The sequence below is a fragment of the Amphiprion ocellaris genome, chromosome 23 (genome assembly GCF_022539595.1).
Source record: "Amphiprion ocellaris isolate individual 3 ecotype Okinawa chromosome 23, ASM2253959v1, whole genome shotgun sequence".
NCBI lineage: Eukaryota > Metazoa > Chordata > Actinopteri > Pomacentridae > Amphiprion > Amphiprion ocellaris.
In genome coordinates, this window is record NC_072788.1 from 7,781,205 (window position 1) to 7,805,329 (window position 24,125).

The following is a 24,125-nucleotide window of genomic DNA, read 5'->3' on the forward strand; positions in this document are numbered from 1 at the left end:
ATGAATTTTGGCGCAAAAAAAACGCCTTACTATACTATGTCGAAAAAAAATGCCATTTTTCAAACATGTTGTAAAAACGTGCCATATGAAAAAATAATGTAAAGGAGGGCATGAAAAACACTCCAGAAAGGTTTTTTTTGAAAAAAAAATCATCATGAATATTGGCGCAAAAAAAACGCCTTACTATACTATGTCGAAAAATAATACCACTTTTCAAACATGTTGCAAAAACGTGCCATAAGATGAAATAATGTAAAGGAGGGCGTGAAAAACACTCCAGAAAGGTTTTCTTTGAAAAAAAAATCATCATGAATTTTGGCGCAAAAAAAACGCCTTACTATACTATGTCGAAAAAAAATGCCGTTTTTCAGACATGTTGTAGAAACGTGCCATATGATGAGATAATGTAAAGGAGGGCGTGAAAAACACTCCAGAAGGGTTTTCTTTGAAAAAAAAATCATCATGAATTTTGGCGCCAAAAAAAACGCCTTACTATACTATGTCGAAAAAAAATGCCGTTTTTCAGACATGTTGTAGAAACGTGCCATATGATGAGATAATGTAAAGGAGGGCGTGAAAAACACTCCAGAAGGGTTTTCTTTGAAAAAAAAAATCATCATGAATTTTGGCGCAAAAAAAACGCCTTACTATACTATGTCGAAAAAAAATGCCATTTTTCAAACATGTTGCAAAAACGTGCCATATGATGAAATAATGTAAAGGAGGGCGTGAAAAACACTCCAGAAAGGTTTTCTTTGAAAAAAAAAATCATGAATTTTGGCGCAAAAAAAACGCCTTACTATACTATGTCGAAAAAAAATGCCATTTTTCAAACATGTTCTAAAAACGTGCCATATGAAGAAATAATGTAAAGGAGGGTGTGAAAAACACTCCAGAAAGGTTTTCTTTGAAAAAAAAAATCATCATGAATATTGGCGCAAAAAAAACGCCTTACTATACTATGTCGAAAAATAATACCACTTTTCAAACATGTTGCAAAAACGTGCCATATGATGAAATAATGTAAAGGAGGGCGTGAAAAACACTCCAGAAAGGTTTTCTTTGAAAAAAAAAATGATCATGAATTTTTGCGCAAAAAAAATGCCTTACTATAGTATGTCGAAAAAAAATGCCATTTTTTAAACGTTGCAAAAACGTGCCATATGATGAAATAATGTAAAGGAGGGCGTGAAAAACACTCCAGAAAGGTTTTCTTTGAAAAAAAAATCATCATGAATTTTGGCGCAAAAAAACGCCTTACTATACTATGTCGAAAAAAAATGACATTTTTCAAACATGTTGCAAAAACTTGCCATATGATGAAATAATGAAAAGGAGGGCGTGAAAAACACTCCAGAGAGGTTTTCTTTGGAAAAAAAATGATCATGAATTCTGGCGCAAAAAAAAGCCTTACTATACTATGTCGAAAAAAAATGCCATTTTTAAAACATGTTGCAAAAACTTGCCATATTATGAAATAATGTAAAGCAGGGCATGAAAAACACTCCAGAAAGGTTTTCTTTGAAAAAAAAGTCATCATGAATTTTGGTGCAAAAAAAAAATGCCTTACTATACTATGTCGAAAAAAAATGCCATTTTTCAAACATGTTGTAAAAACCTGCCATATGAAGAAATAATGTAAAGGAGGGCGTGAAAAAAACTCCAGAAAGGTCTTCTTTGAAAAAAAAAATCATCATGAATTTTGGCGCAAAAAAAACGCCTTACTATACTATGTCGAAAAAAAATCCCATTTTTCAAACATGTTGCAAAAACGTGCCATATGATGAAATAATGAAAAGGAGGGTGTGAAAAACACTCCAGAGAGGTTTTCTTTGAAAAAAAAATCATCATGAATTTTGGCGCAAAAAAAATGCCTTACTATACTGTCGAAAAAAAATGCCATTTTTCAAACATGTTGCAAAAACGTGCCATATGATGAAATAATGTAAAGGTTGGCATGAAAAACACTCCAGAAAGGTTTTCTTTGAAAAAAAAATCATCATGAATTTTGGCGCAAAAAAAACGCCTTACTATACTATGTCGAAAAAAAATCCCATTTTTCAAACATGTTGCAAAAACGTGCCATATGATGAAATAATGTAAAGGAGGGCGTGAAAAACACTCCAGAAAGGTTTTCTTTAAAAAAAAATCATCATGAATTTTGGCGCAAAAAAAAACGCCTTACTATACTATGTCGAAAAAAAATGCCATTTTTCAAACATGTTGCAAAAACGTGCCATATGATGAAATAATGTAAAGGAGGGCATGAAAAACACTCTAGAGAGGTTTTCTTTGAAAAAAAAAATGATCATGAATTTTGGCGCAAAAAAAACGCCTTACTATACTATGTCGAAAAAAAATGTCATTTTTCAAACATGTTCTAAAAACGTGCCATATGATGAAATAATGTAAAGGAGGGCGTGAAAAACACTCCAGAAAGGTTTTCTTTGAAAAAAAAATCATCATGAATTTTGGCGCAAAAAAAACGCCTTACTATACTATGTCGAAAAAAAATGCCATTTTTCAAACATGTTGCAAAAACTTGCCATATGATGAAATAATGAAAAGGAGGGCGTGAAAAACACTCCAGAGAGGTTTTCTTTGAAAAAAAAATGATCATGAATTTTGGCGCAAAAAAAACGCCTTACTATACTATGTCGAAAAAAAATGCCATTTTTAAAACATGTTGCAAAAACTTGCCATATTATGAAATAATGTAAAGGAGGGTGTGAAAAACACTCCAGAGAGGTTTTCTTTGAAAAAAAAATCATCATGAATTTTGGCACAAAAAAAATGCCTTACTATACTATGTCGAAAAAAAATGCCATTTTTCAAACATGTTGCAAAAACGTGCCATATGATGAAATAATGTAAAGGAGGCCGTGAAAAACACTCCAGAAAGGTTTTCTTTGAAAAAAAAATCATGAATTTTGGCGCAAAAAAACGCCTTACTATACTATGTCGAAAAAAAATGCCATTTTTCAAACATGTTCTAAAAACGTGCCATATGAAGAAATAATGTAAAGGAGGGTGTGAAAAACACTCCAGAAAGGTTTTCTTTGAAAAAAAAAATCATCATGAATATTGGCGCAAAAAAAACGCCTTACTATACTATGTCGAAAAATAATACCACTTTTCAAACATGTTGCAAAAACGTGCCATATGATGAAATAATGTAAAGGAGGGCGTGAAAAACACTCCAGAAAGGTTTTCTTTGAAAAAAAAATCATCATGAATTTTGGCGCAAAAAAAACGCCTTACTATACTATGTCGAAAAAAAATGCCATTTTTCAAACATGTTCTAAAAACGTGCCATATGATGAAATAATGTAAAGGAGGGCGTGAAAAACACTCCAGAAAGGTTTTCTTAAAAAAAAAAATCATCATGAATTTTGGCGCAAAAAAAACGCCTTACTATACTATGTCGAAAAAAAATGACATTTTTCAAACATGTATCAAAAACGTGCCATATGATGAAATAATGTAAAGGAGGGTGTGAAAAACACTCCAGAAAGGTTTTCTTTGAAAAAAAAATCATCATGAATTTTGGCGCAAAAAAAACGCCTTACTATACTATGTCGAAAAAAATGCCATTTTTCAAACATGTTGTAAAAACGTGCCATATTATGAAATAATGCAAAGGAGGGCGTGAAAAACACTCCAGAAAGGTTTTCTTTGAAAAAAAAATCATCATGAATTTTGGCGCAAAAAAAATGCCTTACTATACTATGTCGAAAAAAAATGCCATTTTTCAAACATGTTGTAAAAACGTGCCATATTATGAAATAATGCAAAGGAGGGCGTGAAAAACACTCCAGAAAGGTTTTCTTTGAAAAAAAAAATCATCATGAATTTTGGCGCAAAAAAAATGCCTTACTATACTATGTCGAAAAAAAATGCCATTTTTCAAACATGTTGTAAAAACGTGCCATATGATGAAATAATGTAAAGGAGGGTGTGAAAAACACTCCAGAAAGGTTTTCTTTGAAAAAAAAATCATCATGAATTTTGGCGCAAAAAAAACGCCTTACTATACTATGTCGAAAAAAAATGCCATTTTTCAAACATGTTGTAAAAACGTGCCATATGATGAAATAATGTAAAGGAGGGCGTGAAAAACACTCCAGAAAGGTTTTCTTTGAAAAAAAAATCATCATGAATTTTTGCTCAAAAAAAACGCCTTACTATACTATGTCGAAAAAAAATGCCATTTTTCAAACATGTTGTAAAAACGTGCCATATGATGAAATAATGTAAAGGAGGGCATGAAAAACACTCCAGAAAGGTTTTCTTTGAAAAAAAAATCATCATGAATTTTGGCGCAAAAAAACGCCTTACTATACTATGTCGAAAAAAAATGCCATTTTTCAAACATGTTGTAAAAACGTGCCATATGATGAAATAATGTAAAGGAGGGTGTGAAAAACACTCCAGAAAGGTTTTCTTTGAAAAAAAAAATCATCATGAATATTGGCGCAAAAAAACGCCTTACTATACTATGTCGAAAAATAATACCACTTTTCAAACATGTTGCAAAAACGTGCCATATGATGAAATAATGTAAAGGAGGGCGTGAAAAACACTCCAGAAAGGTTTTCTTTGAAAAAAAAAATCATCATGAATTTTGGCGCAAAAAAACGCCTTACTATACTATGTCGAAAAAAAATGCCATTTTTCAAACATGTTGTAAAAACGTGCCATATTATGAAATAATGTAAAGGAGGGCGTGAAAAACACTCCAGAAAGGTTTTCTTTGAAAAAAAAATCATCATGAATTTTGGCGCAAAAAAAATGCCTTACTATACTATGTCGAAGAAAATGCCATTTTTCAAACATGTTGTAAAAATGTGCCATATCATGAAATTATGTAAAGGAGGGCATGAAGAACGTTTCGGATGACATACTATACTATGACGTTTTTGATGAAAATTTTGACGACATACTATACATAACGTAGTAGTTGCAGTATTTAAATAATATTGCCCTTTACTGACCTAATGCCCCTAAAAATGAAAACACAAAAATGTGTTTTTTAAATGAAAGCTGATTTCTAGTGCAGTTCAGAGAGTTGTGAAAGATGAAAACACACCACAACGCTAGCAAGAACAGCGAAGAGGACAGAGGCCAGCAGACCATGGCGAGAGGATAAGAGGGATAAAGAGACAGAGAGAGGAAGGGATAAAAAGAAACCAATGCAATCACAGAGAGAGAGTAGACAGTAGTGGATGCAACTGAGACAAACAGAGAGGTTAGAGGGAGACTGGGATGAAAATGACAGCAACGGTGAAATGGAGGGATGGACCAAAGAAAAATAGAAAGAGGAAGACTTGTGATTAACTAGAAGAAGAGTAAGAGAGGAATGATGTGAAGGATGAAGATAAAACACTTTACTGAAAAAAGATGGATAGGGAAAAGAAGAAGCAAAAGATAGGACTGATTGTTTCACTGTCCTCGAATTTCCTGGTTCCAGCGCCCCACAAGACTCTTGATAATAACCTGGATGGCATCTTTAAATTCTTAAAAAAAACACACATTTCAAAATATAATTGGTACACTGTTCTGTCTCAGCTGCCAGAACGAAAAAAGGCTCCATATTAAAAGCCAATGAATCACTATTCTTCAATTAGAACTAGACAGAGTAGTGGAATGCAAAAGGAAATTCAACCTCATCAACAACAAAACAACACAAATGAAGGTCACTTTTTTCACTTTTTCATGGTCCAAAATGACGATTGCAACATTTTCAAAGCTTTTGATTTAGCTTTAATATATCATTAATGGTATTAATCATTCAAAAGAATAAGAAAACTGATGAAAAATAGCTGCAACTGCTTGGTTTCAGCACCACAGCGGCGTTTGTTGGCTCCTTTGTTAAGTTTTACACCAATTAGTATCAATAAAGTTAGTTTTGACTCCTGATCTTTGATGAGAGTTTATGATATTGTGCCACCAGACTTCAATAGTGACGACAGAAGCAGCATGCCTGCTGGTATCTTTATTAAAGCGAATGAGTGATGAATAAGCCCCATGCATGAATCATACATCAATAATAGCCTCATTTTACGTGTGATCTGAGATGGTGAAGATGAAGAAAAAAAAAACGGAAAATGCATGGCAAGATTTCACAAATCATGTTTTCCGGGGAGCTCATGTGTTATTAAGAGGAGCCAAGCTTCCCCTGGCTTCATCCCCCTTTCAGCAGCTCGCTTAGCAGGAAATTTATGCAGCCCAGGAAGCTCCTCGTGGCTCGGTTCTGGATGGTGTTATTGTCAGCGGCATCCTCGAAACCCGAACAGTCCTGCAGCAGAAAATGAAAACGAGCCGACCATTGAATTAGAAAGTTTAGTGAAGGTTGAAGCAGTAAAGTCCAGTAACAGATTATATTTTATTCATTAAAGACACCAGCACTCTTGCAGCTTATTCTGCCAATAACTTCGATTCAATACGACCACAGAAGGCCAAACCAAGATAAGCAAGCACATGTTTGCTGTTCATGTTCCAGTTAATGTGAATTCATCTGCACACAATGTCATCCACACACAGGAAACCACCAAAGTTTATCAATCAATCCACCTTGAGTAGAAGTGCAGCAGTTTCCTTTGGAGACATGATTAAAACGAGGTAGAAAGACCAGAGTCGGACCAGATTTCACACACGCCACAGTTTGTTTATGAGGTTATGGATGTTTTGAATTGATGCAGGTGATAATCAGGATACATTACTGACTCAGGATGAAAATGTGCATAATCCTCCCTCCCCCCCAAAACCAATTGCCTCCTCTGAGAGTCTATTGTGGGGCTGATTACTGCGGATTTGCAGCAGGTAATCATTGATGGATTATATTTTCAAGCTCACCTTGCTGACCCTGCCCTGCAGCAGCGAGGATAAGAGGAAGAAAGAGGGATGAGGATGCAAAAATAAAGCTGTCCGTTAGATAATGGTGTCACTTCCATCTTTCTCCAGCATGTCTATGTGCACATTGATTAACACTGATAGCGAATGGGAACACATTTTAAAACAAACTCTGCTGATTCCCTGTACCACTCCAGAGCTGCTGCCTAAAATGACTCCCGTTTCAAGAAATGCCTCATAATTACACACCAGGACAATAATCCATGTGCGTCATAATGAGTTGCAGTGAGAGTCATCACTGACATTTCTGCTCCTTCAGGACCACAAGGTGATTCACATTCATCTCAAGATCTTTGTGAAGCAAGACAGGACGTGTCCATCACATCTCAAGTGTTCTATTCCCACTCGAGTGGTTAACTTTTTAAGGAAATACTTGCTGACGTCTGTTCTGATTATTGTGATCATGATGTTAATACTGTTAGGAGTCCCTCTGGGCAAATTATGTCTCATTTTTTAAAAGGTCAGAGGTCAGCTGCAGAACAGCACTAACGAAGCTGTAATGAAGATTAAGGAAGACTGCTATAAATACAGTACACGAGATGAACTATTTCCAATTTACGATACTTCCATCTTACTATAATTTAGAGACAAATATACTAGTTTTTCTTGCATTTAACAACTGTAGATAATGGTTCTTTTGATTTTACATACAATACATGCTGACCAGCTTCTAGATTATAATGCATTACCTCTGAATAAAGGCTGTTATTAGGATGCATGTGTGAATATTATCAGCTTGTCATTCTACGCACACTACAGCAAATACTGTGAATTTATTCCTATATCTCCCCCGAGTGACTCCAAACACACTGAAGTATGAACATAGAGTGAAATATGAATAATTAATGTTAAAAAAGCCTACATTTAATTTACATACACCAGCTGCTCCAATGACTTAAGTAACATTAAGAAATCATCACTTGAGGAGATTATTGAAATGATTAAGTTAAAAGGGTTGTAGAGGAAATAATAATTAAAAAAGAAAAAAAAGTTGGTTGAACTCCAATTTGCTGATTTCCAGAAGGAATGTCTTGAGTAAAATTCTTATTGTAAATCAAAAAGAATACTTCTTCTTCTCCTTCTTCTTCCTCAAATTCTTCTTCATCTTCATCTTCTTCAAATTCTTCGTCTTCTTCAAATTTGCCTTCGTCTTCTTCTTCATCTTCTTCAAATTCTTCTTCTCGTCTTCTTTGTCTTCATCTTGTTCTTCGTCTTCTTCAAATTCTTCGCCTTCAAATTCTTCTTCAAATTCTGCACTTCTATGGAAACAACACAACCAAGAAGACCAACATTTTTAGGTTTCCACAGGTTTGATCAGTCCTTGAAAAACAGACGGCTCCACATAAGACTTTTACTACTTAGTTTTTTCACACAACTATGGACATGAATCTAGAAAGAAAGAAGTTTCACTGTGATGAATGTATCTTCAACAACTTGCTCCCCTGTATACCATTTTTGAGCCATGCTGCATTTATTTTTTGTTCTATTTTCCTCTCAATCATCATCTCCTCTGTTTTGAGTTAACACAGCATGCAATTCTAACCAAAAGTTACAAAAGTTTTGTCAAATTACCGTTGCTCACAACAGAGTCAATCATGGCTTTTTTGTTGTGGTAAGAGGAATTTTATTTACTTTTTTCTTATGAAAACAATTTATTTCTGGCCTGTAGATTGTGGGAATATAGTCATTTTGATAGAATATCTCAATTTAAAGCCTACATTTTATTAATTCTCCTGACTGAACTATACATTACGCATGATTAATTCAATGACCGTTGGAAACTTCAAAATCCAATTACTCTTTTTACAGTTTCCGGCTCAGATAAATTGTGTAAATTTTGGTAATTAAAACCCCTGGTGGGTTTTGCTTGGAGAGTAATAAAGAAAATATGAAAAATCCTAATAATTCTTAGTTCATTTAAATACATTTCTTACTTTGTACTTCCTTTCCTTGCCTGCTCTCTTTGTGTCTTGGTCCTTCGTACATGAGATGTGACCAGAGGAGCTGAGGAAGAGACACAAGAAAAGAGGAGTTAAGGCAACAGACATTCAACAAAATGAGACAGTCTCACTTCCATTTTAAAGAAAAGTCAGATAAATATAATGAGTAGCATCATCCGTCCATTGTTGTGTTGCTGCCTACCGTTGTATTTTATCATATCTGTCAGATGAGCGGAGCAGTGTTCATGACAAATCTCAGCATATATTTACCTATAATTCATGTCAAACATGGCATAACGTGACAAGATGAACACACACTTGCTTGTGACACACAAACAATACTATATAAATAAAGACAGACATATATTGTGATTTTGCAGTCCTGCTTTTGCCCTGGTTTATATGTTTCCGCTGTGCTAACACATCACAGGTAAAGGATACAGAGGATTCACCTGCTCAGTCCTCGAGATGCATTTTAGTAATTTAGTCGTCCTCCAAGATGTTTCACTACAACCCTGTCATTTACACTACACTACTCGCAGTTTTAACAGCTTGCTCACTGCACTCTGTAATTTCAAACCAGTTTCTCTGCTGTCTGCAAACCGTCTCTGAACTTAAGATGGTGTGAAGGTGAAGCTCTGCCTCAGTCAAACTGAATTAACTCCAAGCACGTCGCACAGCACAAGATGTTGAATAACAGACACTTTTCATTACAAATGAATGGAAGGCAAGTGCCCCAAAAAGCTGCAAAAAAAAACTCACGTTCATGACGAATGAACCACAAGCTGAAATAGAAATGTTGCAGACCTGTTGGTGATGGTGAACTAACAAGGTCTTCATCGAAAAGAAAACCAGAAAGCAGCACAAGTTAAGCTTCATAAGAGGTTTATTACTGAATGTTCAGTCATATACTTTATATTAATTATAGGAACAATAAAATATTACATCTGGATCATTGGATAGTATTCCCTTTACATCCGACAATCATATACACTACATATACAGTGTCAACAGAACTCTTGTCTAGCGTCTATCGCATGCTGTCTGAAGTTACAAACACGGCTGCTGCTTCTAATTAATTTAACCAGTTGAAAAGTAAAAGATGGTCTCATTACTGGGGGAAAATGGAGGCGAGGAAATGGGACAGTGAGGGAAAAAAGGGAGAGAAGACATGAGAGCCAGAGGCCTCGGGGTGGGCCGGAGGCAGCCCAGTCAAACCAAATGTCTAATAAGAGGCAAGACAAGGACTGTTTGTGATGCAGAAGTGGCGTCTAACGCTACGCTGCTGTGGTGGCGTCGCGGTAAAATATTGTGCACATCTGATTAAATGAGAGTTTTCACCTTAAACAGGACAGAAATAACAGAGGTTAAAGCTCACGGCTGACAAGAAACAACCCCCAGGCTGCATTCTGGTGGGAAGGAAACTAGCTAGCGGCGTTAGCACTCACTCTCTCAATGTGCCAGAGCAGCACAGGCCAAAGCCAAACATGTATTCAAGTGAACTAAAACAGTGTCAAGGTTGGCAATGGGAGTTAAACACCTTTATTCAGGATTTAATAGGAATTAGGTTTCCTTACAGCTAGAATTTAAGGAATTTTGACCCATTTTGCATTAAATCTGACAACACCTGATTCTGGTAACTAAGTGACGTATAGTACATGACTCACATGCTAATTCTTTAGCAAAAGGTATGTTTAGACCCAAACAAATGACAGAATTTAGTAGTAATCCAGTTTCATTTACAGTCAGAATGGAAAAAAAGTCAGGGAGTTTGTAAGGTTATAATAAGTACAGCATTGTTCTTTTTTTTTTTAATTTTAGTTGAGCAACATACTAACATCAGCATGCTGCCAAGCTGATAATGCTAACATGTAGCAGGTACACCGTTTACTACATTCAGCAACTTAGTTTAGCTAATTAGCATAAACATATTTGCTAACTAGTGCTAATCAAAGTTTAGCATAGGCAGATGGGAGTCTTATTTTCATTTAGTTTTGGATCACATTACTTTCTTTAAAAAGTCTACACAATAGGCCTTGAACAGTGCTAACATTGTTCAGATTTTATCATAATAGTAAAGTCATGACAGCATCATAAACTGGAAGTATTGGAAACATTAAAAGTTTGGCCTAATGACGACATTAGATTAAAAGGGAAGCACTGAAGTGACTACAATCTGTGTCATAAATGCCACATTTCTTGGTAATTTATCCAATATTTGTTGGTTCATTCAAGTCCAGACCAACGAGATGGACCGGCTAATGTAGAGTAAACAGTGGAAATATGTTGCACTTGTACTGTACAGAAGACTTTTTGTACTTTACCAAGTGCTGAGAAGTTAAAAACAACAGCAACCATCCAGTATTGAATGAGCAACATTTTCACTTTATAGGCCATACACTATCCAGTCTCAGAGCCACCGGATACATTCATCTGCTGTCACGATAGACTGTACATAAAAGATGGACATAGTCACAGTGACGTCATTCAGTGGTTTGTTGACTTGCATTTTGAAGGATGAAGTTTGGAATTTTGTCGTTGCCACCTTGGTCTTTTGAAACCAGACGTAAGAATGACTGCTGGATTCGATCATCTGCACTAAAACAGACCCTGTTATAGCATCTATTTTCCTAGAAATGAGACCATAATTTACAAATAAAACACCATGCCGTATTCTAAAAGTCTTGAAACTAGCGATTGAGACCATAAAATCAATACAAAAATGTCAAATGAGGTAAACAATCAACAACAATTTTTGCCTCCAGAGGTCGCTTTTAGACCTGTCGACTAAATCCATCTTTTATACAATCTATAGTTGACACTTCTACTCGTGCATTACAGGTCAAACTACTAAAATGCCATTCAAATTGTTTGACAGATTCAGACAAGACATCTCCAAGCGTCACAAAGCGAGCACACAGTACCTACTGTAGGTACAACAAATGAAATCTGTCAGTTACACATGTAAACCGTATTATTATCTTTTGTCTTCACTGATCTACAAAGACACCAACTGTAAAGCTACTGGCAGCCAACTAGAACCAACAACGAGCATTTCTACTGTAGAGTACGAGCCTTAAAAAACCCATTTAAATATCTGAAGTACTCTTGGTTTGTTTGTACGTTTCATACATGTACACATATACAGTATATATAGTCTTCTGATATTTTGGTCTTGTATTACTTTACCTCACACATTAACACTTGTGGAAAACAGTTTGAGATCAAAATGTGACTTTGTTCTACTACTAAAGCTCTGACAAGTTAAGTAAGAAATCATTCAATGTGATGCCTTTTTACATCGATGTACATTCGTAATGAAAATAGTACCAAGTAAATCCAAGCTCAAACTGCAACGAGGGAAACCTGTCTTGTCAAACATTCAAAATCTACTCTTTTGACGACTGGACCTTGTAAAAACAAACTACTGATGCTTTACACAAGTAAAAATCAGTGGAAAGTGGTTGTATTGAGGAACAAAAGGTTTTCACAAACAGAGAGTGGTAAAAAGTGCATTAAAACATGAAAAGATGAGTTTTCCTCAACAAGAGTGAGAATACGACCTCTCTAAAGTACCTGATAATCATGTATAAGTCATATTCAAGGACAACAGATGGAGTTAATTGAATACTTGCCACTGGGCTTGGAATGGTTTGTACCACCCCGGCCCTAAGAGACACAGTGAGGAATGTATCGACATTTTTGGCAAATGAAGCTTCTGATTTGAGAAGACTGTTGGCAGTTTCACCTCTGAGTCCACTGAAAAGTAAATAATCGTCTTTAACACACTGTATAGATTTAGTGTCCAAAATGAGAAAGCCGAGCAAAAACATTTACATACTCGGGTTGAACAGGCTGGCAGTCTTCTACTGTAAAATGACCAACAGGTTGGTGTTTTCATTTAAACAAAGTGCTGACCCCAACGGTTACTGGCTTTAAAAATACCCTGTTGGAGGACAAAGCAGAGCTCTCTGATGATTTCTGGTACATTTAAAAAAACATGCACAAACCGAATCTCCATCATTTTTCAGCAGCCTGAATGGACACGTTCTTTCAACAATTAAAATCTTAAATAACCAAAAAAAGGGAAAAAAAAGTAGTTAAAATTCCATTTAAATAGATGACAGTCTCGATAAACGTGTGTGTTTGTGAGGGGGGCAATCAGACAGACAGGCAGCCAGTGCTCATCGGAGGAGGAAGGCAGGAGAGGACAAACCTTACCGAATCTTTTCTGTAAAATTAAACTCTCTTGATTTGTCTTCCCAGCCCTCTCTGACCTCCATCTCTCACCAGCACTTGTGGTCAGTAGTAAAATTCATGTACAACTACACATCTACACACAATACATACACACAGTACCATAATTTACCCCTCGAAGTGGACAAAAGCAGAAAGAAAGAAGGAAAGAAATGCGGGGGAAAAAGCAAAATAAATACAGCCAGACAGGAAGAGACAAAAGTACCGTTCAGTTTGTGCACAATTCAACATTTGGCTCAAACACGCTGACAGGACTCTGCGGGGGATTTTAAAGGGCAAATTCAACCCAGAAGAAAATTTACATAAACCATTACTATGTCCATTTACAAAAACTGAACTAATTTTGAGGCTTTAGTGAAGTTAAAGCAGCAGAAAGTAATTAAAGCAAAACCAAGAAAGGGTCTCGATTACAAGTGAAAGGCGTGCTCTTGAGCGTTTTACATTAACATGTCATAGTGCAGCTTGAAGTCGTCAAACGGAGGACTGTCTACTACAGTGGTGCTGCTAATTTAGCATTTGATGTCCTTTTCCAGGATGCCAAAGAAGCAAACTAACTGCACCAACACACACACATTTAACAGACTCTTTAAATGTAGTAGGAAGTATTACTGTCCCTAAAAGCAGATGCCTCGCCAAGAGATTAACTTCTGGCCACACACAAATACCCTCTTGGAGTTCGGTAATCTCTAATATTTGTAAAGTTATTGAGGTTTCTGCCTCTGATGTGTGTGTTCTGCTTTTCTAGATTGGATGGGCCGAGGATTTTAGAGACTTTGGGCCTCTGAACCAATAAAACGCACCTCCTGTGTGTGTTCAGAGAGATGTCTGCTTTCACACGATTTAGAAAGTGAGAGCGTTATGTCACCTAAACCCTCCTTTTTCCCAGACCGACACACTAATGTGCATAATTTCTGGCCAGATGGACGTCTGCTGACCGTCCCCGATGCAACCTTGGCTGCGATTTGATTGGAGGTTAAAGGCCGGAGACTTTGTTCCGGCCAATGACGCTGCAAATCCTGATGGCCCAGGTGTGTGTTGGGGTGCAGTATAACAGGATTATCAGGCTAGAAGAACAGGAAGCTCAAACCACCGATTAAAAGTAAAATAACAGTTGGGGCTGCAGCACCACTTGCTGGTCAGCTCCTGCTATTACAGCTAAAACTTTCTTTCAAAATCTGGGTAACAATTCACCTTCTTTTCCTTCATATTCCTCTTGATTTTTTTTTTATTTACAAAAGTGGAAAAGATGTGCAGTTTTGGTACTTAATTGTAGGACTCAGACATCTCCTTTGGTTGTGCTTTAAGCTGTTCCTGAAGGACATAAAGCCACTACAAAGAAATACCATTGGTCAAATATTGCTACACAAAATAGCCAAATTTTGTGGAGGGAATCACTTTTTCCTACCATTTTTGTTGAATGCTTGGGAGCTACTGCTTTCTAACCCTGCTTCTCTCTCCATGCAGTTCAAAAAAAAACTTCCTAGAAATGTCAAACAGAGGTGAAAGCTGTTAGAGACAAATAGCTTCAGCTTGTGGCAAAATCAGAGCACGAATCGTGCAAAAATGGAAACGATGCAAAGAAAAAGGATCGGTTTGACATTAAATGTACAACAAAGACAAGAAAATGTTTTAAAAAAAGACAGAAAAAAGTAATGATTCTTATGAAATACATCTGACACAAACAGCAAAAATAAAAAATAATATAGCTCTGTAGACAACACAGTCTGTAATAAAAAAGGAATAAAATTAGTAAATAATCTATATCATTACTATCCCACATTATAATCACTATAGACCCCTGTTAAATGTATTTCTCTTTCTTTGTACAAGTAATAATAATTTTAGCTGAATGACATCTCTGCCTCTGATAGGACGGGAGTGGTGGACGAGGAAGTGGAATCAGCCAATGAGGCGATGCTATTGTCCATGCTCCTGTTCCAGGTGCTCCGATTGGGCGTCGACGGGTGGGAGGGCGTGGAGCAGTTGGAGGGCGGACCCGAACCCGAGCTGGGGCTGCTGTGGTTGGACACGGCGGAGTAGAGGGCGTCCTTTCGGAGACATTTGTTTTGGAGCTCCAGCTGAAGGTGCTGGCAGATCTCCTCAGGTAGTCGCTGATACTCGTCCTTCAGGGCCCTGTCCAGCTGAGATTGAAGCTGGAAAATATTAACAAATGTACAATTTAGGGCTGGCACTTTAATGCGTTAATTTCAATTAATTGATTACAGAAAAAATAACGCGTTAAAAAAAATAACGCATTTAATCGCATCTTTCTCAGTTCCCTCATTTCTGGCACACCGGTAACTCTGATGAACACTCCAGCCCAGTAGGTGGCGGTAATGAACCTAAAGTCTGTTTGCAGCCGCGAACAAGATGCACAGGATACAGTGACGTAAGCGCAAAGAAAGTTTGGTGAACAGTGAAGGAAGACGAGAAACATTGAGTTTGTTGGGCGGAGTTTTCTTTTAAAAATCTTCCTTATGGCAGCTTGGATAAAAGCCTGGTTGTGTGCAAATTGTGCAACAAAGAGTTTTCTGATCACTGCATCACTTCAAGCCGACGACCTCAATGTAAAACATGTTGCTGTTAACACCAGAGCTAATGTTAGCTACGACAGTCACGCTACCGGAAAACGGTGTAGCCATCCCATGATAGACCACTTTAGAAGACATTGAAAAAGTTGGGGTTTACAAAAGGTCTTAAAATGTTGAATATAATCGCTATAATTGCACTTTGATTTTGAAGTATTCTGTGAATGTAGTAGACAGATGAAAAATGCAGATAAATATAAATAAAATTTTGTTGTTTCACCCTGTAAAGCCTGACCTATCAAAAAATAGCCAGAAAATTCCATTTTTTTAAAAAAAAAAAAAAAATTGAGATGTTTATTAACCTCTTGAACAAAATCCACAAAAAAAATCCACATAATTTATGATATTTTTTTTGTATCACGTTTGATACATTGGGCAGCTTCGGCAACTTTTTGCACACAACAATGTTGATTTTAGAAATAGGAACTAGTTTTGTCCCATTTATTTAACTATTTATCATGTTAATGAGATGGAGGACTCAGAAACTCATGCATCAAAGATGATACAAATGGTTATATATGTCTTTTCATTGATTCAGTCGTCAACCAAAATTGAAAAACTTTGCTGATTGTGTCAAATCTTGCTGTTTGACAAAAATGCGATTGTGATTAATTAATTACAAAGCCTGTAATTAATCAGATTATTTTTTTTAAATCGCATCCCACCACTAGTGCAATTGTTTTTGGAGTAGGTTGAGATGTGGAGAAAATTAGTTTATCTGCTTTCTTACAGAGAGTGAGATGAGAAGCCTGACACCAGAGTGTGAAGTATATAGCCAGACAGTGATTAGCTTAGCTTAGCATCAAGACAAAAAGTTTAAAAACATGCCTACTAACACTTCTTAACAGTTTGTGGTTTTATGGGTGTGCAGCACTTCAATACTCCCAGAAACTACAAATTAAATATACAGAATGTCTCAAACCGTAACCAAGGCCTACAGAAGGTAACACGCCTTTATTTGAAGCAGGTTTGTATTAGAGGCAGGTCTTTATTTGTAATTCCCTCAGTTTGATAAGTATGTTTTCTTTATATTTAACAATGAAACCTTTTCTCGGCTCCCGTTTCCCCTGTTGAAGTTACAGCAAACTCTGCACGTCCTATAATCGCTTTTAATTAAATACCCTCTAGTGTTTCATTGGTGGGCAAGAAAGCTGAATCGACCAATCAGGCAACGCTTCATTTCATTTCTTTCTACATCATTTCTTAATGTGAAACGATAGCAGCCAAACAGGATTAAAGGCCAACAAATCTAAGTTGATCCAAAGTAATTTATCAAACAACACCCTTGGGTGTCTTTTGTTTGTTTGTTTTCTTAAATTGAAGGCCCTGAACACTGTGCAGCTTCCAGGCATTTTGTTGCTCCTGTAACATTTCTACTCTCTGTAGGCTCATTTTTCAGTCATTGTACAGTCCTGCAACTTTCTGGAAACAGCACAGCCATGACTAGAAGAAGTTATAATGCTGTAAATCATAAAAAAAAGAAAAGGCTAAATCACTTTCATCATCTGTTTGACATAAAAAGAAAACTTGAATCCCACATGTACAACATTTTTAAAGTGGCCACAGGTTGTACCAATACTGGAATGCTCTGTGGAAACACTGCCTGCAGTTCAGCTGAAGAGTCTTTGCACTTTCATCATGTGACTGTTGGTCGCAGTAGAGACACCAAAGAGCACGGAATTTTTAGTTGTTTTTTTTACAGAATCTGGTATATATTTTCAGTGAAATTTTGCGTGATTTTGATTAAATATTACAAAGTTAAGCTCAGATTTAGTCAAATTATATGACAGAATGGCATGGCAGAGATGAGTAGTTTAAAATTTGACTTGTTTTTGAGGTCCCTGGCTGATAAACGGTGTATTTTGGGTGACTTTTTTTTAAGATAACATACCTTTCAAACTTGGTGGTAAAGTCGGACATTTTTACCTTTTTGTTTGAGCATGAATTAAACCATAAAAATATGTATTAAATCAGCTTTCAAACTCTTGTAAGGTGTACTTTGAACAGATGTGTATCATTTCTGGATTTAGTCATTGTCTTTAGCTATACTGAAGTACATTACAAAGATGTCAGTTCTTAGAAATGGATATTTTTCATTCATGGGTACATCAAAATCAGCAAGCAAATTCAGTTTGAACTTCAGTTACGGAGAGTCTACTAAGTGTTGTTTTGTGCCTTTGTACTAAAAGTCAGACTGGACTGTGATTCACGGTCTTCGTGCTCACCAGTGGAAGCTCCTCATCAATGTGTTGCAGCACCTCCCGCTGCCTCAGCACCAGCTTGTCCTGTCTCCTGGTCTGCGCCTCCTCCAGCTGGTGCACCGAGGGAAGAGAGGAGAATTGAAGGTTTAAGGAGACACCAGTAAAAAAATAAAATAAAATGAGGGAGGGAAAAGAAGATAATGTGAGAGAGAAGTGGAGTAAAGTTGATGACAACAGCAAAATGTACTACAAAGTAGATAAATGACACTCAAGGACTGTGGGTGATAAGAGTCTGTGGAGGTTTGAGCATTTAAAGTGTGGCTGCTTACCCCACGGATTGAGCTGACAGAGTCCTGAATATGTTTCCTGTTGATTTCATTCAGTTCCCTGGAAAGAAAAATAAGAGGATGAAGAGAAAGAGAGAAAAAACAAAAGGCCTGACTGCATACGTATACAATAATTATCTCACCTTCTGCTCAGAAACATAAGTTTAAAAGAAAAAAAGGCAGGTTTATTACGTTTCAGCCTTGTCTTTGTCGCGGTTCTTGGCTTCACTGATGCTGTTTTGTCGTTTTCTGTCCAGAATCTTCTGGAGGTCTTTCTTCTCCCTGTAGACACACCAACATTACTGAACTTAAAACTTAATCATACCATTCTAATAATAACTAAATGCAGAAAGTCATGCTGGCAGCAACATCTGATCCAAGTTCCTGCTGTCCCAGCCTTTTTCTTATCCGGCCGCCCAAGGTTAAATAGTTGCACTTACTTCTCACATGTCTCCCTGAGCTTCTTCATCTGAGCTGTTTGGCATTCATGAGCCGTCTCCTTTAACTTCTGGAAGGCCTAAAAACACACCACAGCAGACGACGACCTGTCAGCGTACCACTGTGCAGAAGCACTTAAGTGCCACAAAGTTTCTTAAAGGTCAGTTAGTGATGAACTCTGTGTGTGAGTGTGTATTTAAGAAGTCAGGAAAAAGAGTGCCACTTTGTTGGAGCTCAGGTATTATTTTGTTGTCATTGGGTAGAACATCCACAATAACTTTTCAGTATCTTGCAATACAACTAGTCTGTGAAGGAACTGACTCCAGCAGCACCCTTGATTATGTATTTTTTAGAAAATCCACCTCATAATGGGAAACTTTAGCCAATCACAGGTCATTTTACCTACATCAGGTGATATAGAATGACGCAGAGGTAGCAGAATGTAATGGTGTAATGGGATAAGAAAAGTATTTGTACTCAGGAGAGCAGTGTTTGAAGTCTTGAATCAATGTTGACTTTCAGCTTGACTTCTTTTTTTGCATTTGAACTCTATGCATTATGTTTCTGTTCATCTGGTGGGAGGGTCTTAGGACAGAGAAGGTAAGAACTGCAAGGAGTGTAATTATAAACTCTAGCATTTTTGCATTATCCAGCGTCAAGTGGTGTCAAACATGTGGCCCGCGGGCCAAAACCAGCCCTCCAGAGGGTCCAATCCGGCCGGCTGGACAACTTTGTAAAGAGCAGAAATTACAGAGAAGACATTAACTGCAGATTGTAAAATATAAAACTATAAATTTAAAATAATTTCTAGACCATGACAAGTTGTTTTGCTCATAAAGTAAAATACTAGATTGCTCATTGTTCTTTTGTCATTTTGTCTCATTTTTGAAGTATATTGTCTTGTTTTTGTTATTTTTTTGTCGGACTTGTCGTTTTTCTCACGTTTTTGTCATCTTGTGTTTCTTTTTTGTCTCACTGTATTTTTTGTCTTATTTTTGTAATTTTGTGTTTCGCTTTATTCATTGTTTTCTGCATCGTTTTTGTTGTTTTGTGTCATTTTGTGTCGCTTGTAACTTTTTTTGCATTTTTTTTGGTCACTTTTTTGTTTTGTTTTGTGTCGTTTGACTCATTTTTTGTCATTTTGTGTAATATTTTGTCTAGTTTTTGTTGGTTTTTTTTTTGTCTTTTTTTAAAGTAAAATACTATATTTTTCCGTTCCAGATACCTGTGACTAAATGTTTTGTGTCTTTGTAGATAAACTGAGATCTGTAAGTTGTAATGTGTAAATAATAAATTGAGGCATAATGTTATTGAAACTGAACATACCTTCCTTAAGAAATTTCAAGTTGTTCATAATGTTTTGTAGAAAGATAGTTCCTTAAATGTGAATATTATCAGAACGTACTTTTTTTTTTTTTTTTTTACACAAAAGCCAAGGAAAAATGTGGAGTTGTTATTTATTGGTTATTATGTTATGATTTTACTAGTCCGGCCCACTTTAGATCAGATTGAGTTGAATGTGGTCCCTGAACTAAAATGAGTCTGACACTCCTGCACTAATGCATGTACAGTTGACTTTCGTACATACAGTTTATGTGTCATTACCTCTTGCAGGTGTGTTTGTTGTCTCTCTCTTTCTATCGAGTGAAGCTCTTGTCGAAGTTTTAGGAGTTCCTGCATCTGCCATTCCCGCAGCTGGACCGTCTGCTTCTCTAGCTCCTGATCCAGTTCTTTCAACTCGCGCTGCACCGGTTCATAGGGCTCACTGTAGTAGACAATGAAGTAAGACAAAGTCAGCTGCAACCATTATGTCCCCTTTTGTCTTTGTTTAACTCTGGTGTCGTCCTGCGGGTCAAAATAGACCCAGTTTAGAGTTTGAAAATGTGGAAAGAAATATATATTTCACAGTGAAACTTCTGATGTCCACATTTTCAACATTTTTGGGAAATCTTTGAACATTTTTTGGTGGAAAAAAATGTTAAAAATATTTCTTAAGAACAATCACAAAAAAAATCAACCAAAATCCAGCAAATTTCACTGGATTTTGGTTGATTTTTATGTGAATGTTCTTAAAGAAAATATTAGAAGTTTTACTGATATATATGTAATCACTTTAGATATTTTTAGGGCTTTTTTGGAAGATTTTTACTCATTTTTTGAAAATACTTACAAGAATTTTCTTGCCAAATTTGGGGGATTTTTTAAAAATAAAACTTTAAAGGGAAACTCTTACGGAATTATTGGAATTTTCTTCCAGAAGGTTTTGCAAATTTTCAGAAATTTGGGGAATTTTTTTCTGAATTTTTCGATTTTTTTCAGACAAGGAAACAGTATTTTTTGGTGCCCATAAATGAGGACAACAGGAGGGTTAATAGGAATCTATTCATTGCCATCTGCCACTTGTTCCGCCTTTGACGTCGTGATTGGTTTTTACAACATCCTACAATCGTTTCTTCACCTTCTATCCATATTTAGATTTATCTATCCCCACTAAAACATTGCTGTGTGAAACTGTGGTCTCTGAACCAGGCTCAATAAGCTTCTCTGTCTATACATTTATATGCCAACATTGTATGTCACTAACTTTGCATCTACTCTCGTGCTTTGTGTTTTATCCTGTCTGATTTTATAGTTCTCTTATGCATCATTTCCATGTTTTCTATCTGCTATTCTGTTTTCCTTCCTCTTTACCTTCACCTACACCAGTCAAAGCAGACATCTGCATTCTGCTGGATGTCTTTAACAGGAAAGTTGAGCTTTTTTTTTTTTTATTTCCACTGTTGTGAAGTGCTTCTGAAAGGGTATCTGAAGACTTATGTTGGGTATCTTTCTAATATTTTGTAAGGTTGTCACCATATTGATTGCCTTAATATATGCTATGAATTGGTTATACATGAATAAAATTAGCTTTTCCAGATTTTTAACATCCTTTACCAGATTACGATAAATTCTGTGCAGAGCTTTGGATACTGATTTACCTTTAAATTCAGAGACATGTTACTCAACCTGGACTTCTCTGGTCATATTTTATGTCTAACTCGCGCAGGACCCAACACTCCCCCTTTTAAGCAGCACTTTGCACCGTTTTAACACAGAGTTGTTTTGAGTCTGATCACCTGCTTACACCTCCTGTCCATCATTACTCCATACTTACTTTTTCCTGATGCTGCGTTTGAGGTGTTTCTCCATCTGACTGCGTCTCCTGTGAGTGTCTGATTGAAGCTGGCTGCTCCGACTCTTCTGCTCCTTACTCAGATTCCACACCTAAATAAAACCACACACGAGCAAAAAACTGTTTGTTCTGCAGCACACAAGCAAAAGTACTAATGTGGTGGCAGCATAGTGGATTTTTCACATGCAGTTTTTTGCACATGCTGTAGGAAATGTAATACACATGAAACTAAATGTGAGTGTTTCTATTTTGTGTACCTTCTTAAGGTGTTTCTTACGCAGCTCTTTGAGTTCTTTGCCCTGTTTCTTTAACAGCTTCATGTAACCTTTCTGCTGCTTCAGCTCCTCTACTGATTGGACCTGGACATCTGAGAGACAGACACACACTAATGCAAATCTTGATAACAACTGGTGACTTCTTGCTTGTCCAAAAGGGAACATAGATTAAATTTTGTATCCATAGCTTTATGGGACAAATGAAATGGTTTGACTCGTTTCTATGTGGAAATGAACGTGCTGTGATGACTTTACCTGCCATAACAGTGGCTATGAGGTCCTCCCTCTGAGGTTGTGCTACAAAAACACACACAGGAAAAACACAGGAGGGGAAGCAAACAAACACACAGTACGTGTGAAATGGATGATGGATGAATGAACCAGACACAAAGAGCTAAAAACTTGTTGCACAAGAGCAAAGAAACAGACACATAGTCCAAAGTAACTTTTCCATAAATGTGTGGAATGACATAAATTAGTAAAAACCACCTTTGGATCTCTACAAGGATTATGTTTCACACAGTAGTAACATAAACTAGCCTGCTGCTTTCAGTGCTGCAACAACTGAAGTCAATGGCATTGGAGTGAGCAGATATACATTCAGCTTATTGAGATTTTAATTTGTACAAAGCAGAACAAACTTTAATGAAAAATTCTGTACATAATGATAATAATGTTGTTTTCCTGCACATTATAAACGGCTCCTAGTACCCAATTATAGTAGTGAAAAATGCCAAATGGCGCCTCTAGTGGCCTAGAAGTGTGTATTTACATGTTGGTTTAAATAAGAGGTGAGGACGTGCAGATAAGTGGGATCTCTACCTGGCGCAGGTAACTTGTTGATGTCGGGGGGTTCATCCAGTAGGTAGGGGGGCTGAGGGTGTGAGGGGGAGGAGAGTCCACTTCCTGGGATGATGTCACTCTCTCTCTTGATCTCTCCCTCTCTGGGCTGGTAGGTGACATGCTGATCAACAGTATTATGCACAGTTAATACAAAGGGAAACAGGTTAAATAAAATAATGATGCGGGGGGAAGCCTGAAAAAAACCTCAGAGCAACAACAACTTTTTTTTCCCAGTTGGTTTTATTGTGAACACAGATGTGTCTCACCTCACTGTTGTCCTCTAGGAGAACAGCCAGCTGTGTCTCTCTCTTGTGCAGCTCACTGATGTGCTTAATGGGGTTGGTCAGGGCCTCTGCATACTCTGATAGTTACACACATAGATACAACAAAGAGTACTTTAATGTCGGGGATAGTACAGGTTTGTATGTTTACCACCTTTATACAGGTTAGATCTTGAATTCTGGACCAACAGCAGAACTGTTCATAGTTTTTGATTCAAGTAAAGTAACAGGTTTTCAAGGAAACTGCACCTGTAAAATCCTGTTTTTCACTGTTTTTGAATATGAATCAGAGTCCCCAGTGTGTCTACAGCCCAATCCCTTGTTTCTTTACTTATTCCTTAGATCACAAAGTGTGTGTCTGTTCATTTTTTGCAGCCTGTTGTGATGCCAAAACAGGATCGGCACAGCCTCTTGCTGTCTGCTGCTCACTGAACCGAACTCCTAAATGTACAGAAAGATTCCTGTAGTTTTCTTCCTGTTGGATTTATAACTACAGATACTAAAACAGCCCAGATGTATTACAGCCTTGGTAGAACGAACAATCTGTGCAGTATTTTGAGCAGAGAGTTCAAATGCAAACTCAGTGGACAGACTGTCATCAATTTGTTAGAAATGGTATAATATGGCCCCTTTAACGTCACAAAGACAAATTTTTTCTATTGACATTCTTTATATTTACAGACATAAGCGGCAATAACTGTCAAAGTTTCCTTTTAAAGCCATATCACAAGTAAATTAGGCTACATTTAACCTTGTTGGCAAGCAAGACAAGAAGTGAAAAATGGTAAAACAAATCTTGGGCTAAACAATCATTGCTAAACAGGTGAAACAGATAGTTAGATATAATGCTATTGCTCAAACAGTCAAACTGTTGCTTGGCTGCATGTTAAGT

General features: G+C 36.8%; 1 protein-coding gene across 2 annotated transcripts in view; it reads right to left on the bottom strand.

Annotated features, from left to right (window-relative positions):
- Positions 1–9,720: 9,720 nt before the first annotated feature.
- plcb3 (phospholipase C, beta 3 (phosphatidylinositol-specific)) overlaps positions 9,721–24,125 on the bottom strand; it is a 64,551-nt gene continuing 50,146 nt past the window's right edge. For both annotated transcript variants that reach the window (XM_023289390.3, XM_023289388.3), the window contains 11 exons: positions 23,219–23,313; positions 22,932–23,073; positions 22,365–22,406; positions 22,092–22,201; positions 21,817–21,926; positions 20,268–20,427; positions 18,665–18,741; positions 18,417–18,506; positions 18,228–18,285; positions 17,923–18,009; positions 9,721–15,262 (listed from right to left, as the gene is read on the bottom strand). In XM_023289390.3, the coding sequence (XP_023145158.2) occupies positions 14,951–15,262; positions 17,923–18,009; positions 18,228–18,285; positions 18,417–18,506; positions 18,665–18,741; positions 20,268–20,427; positions 21,817–21,926; positions 22,092–22,201; positions 22,365–22,406; positions 22,932–23,073; positions 23,219–23,313 (1,283 nt within the window). In that variant the 3' untranslated portion in view covers positions 9,721–14,950. The remainder of the gene's footprint in view (positions 15,263–17,922; positions 18,010–18,227; positions 18,286–18,416; positions 18,507–18,664; positions 18,742–20,267; positions 20,428–21,816; positions 21,927–22,091; positions 22,202–22,364; positions 22,407–22,931; positions 23,074–23,218; positions 23,314–24,125) is intronic.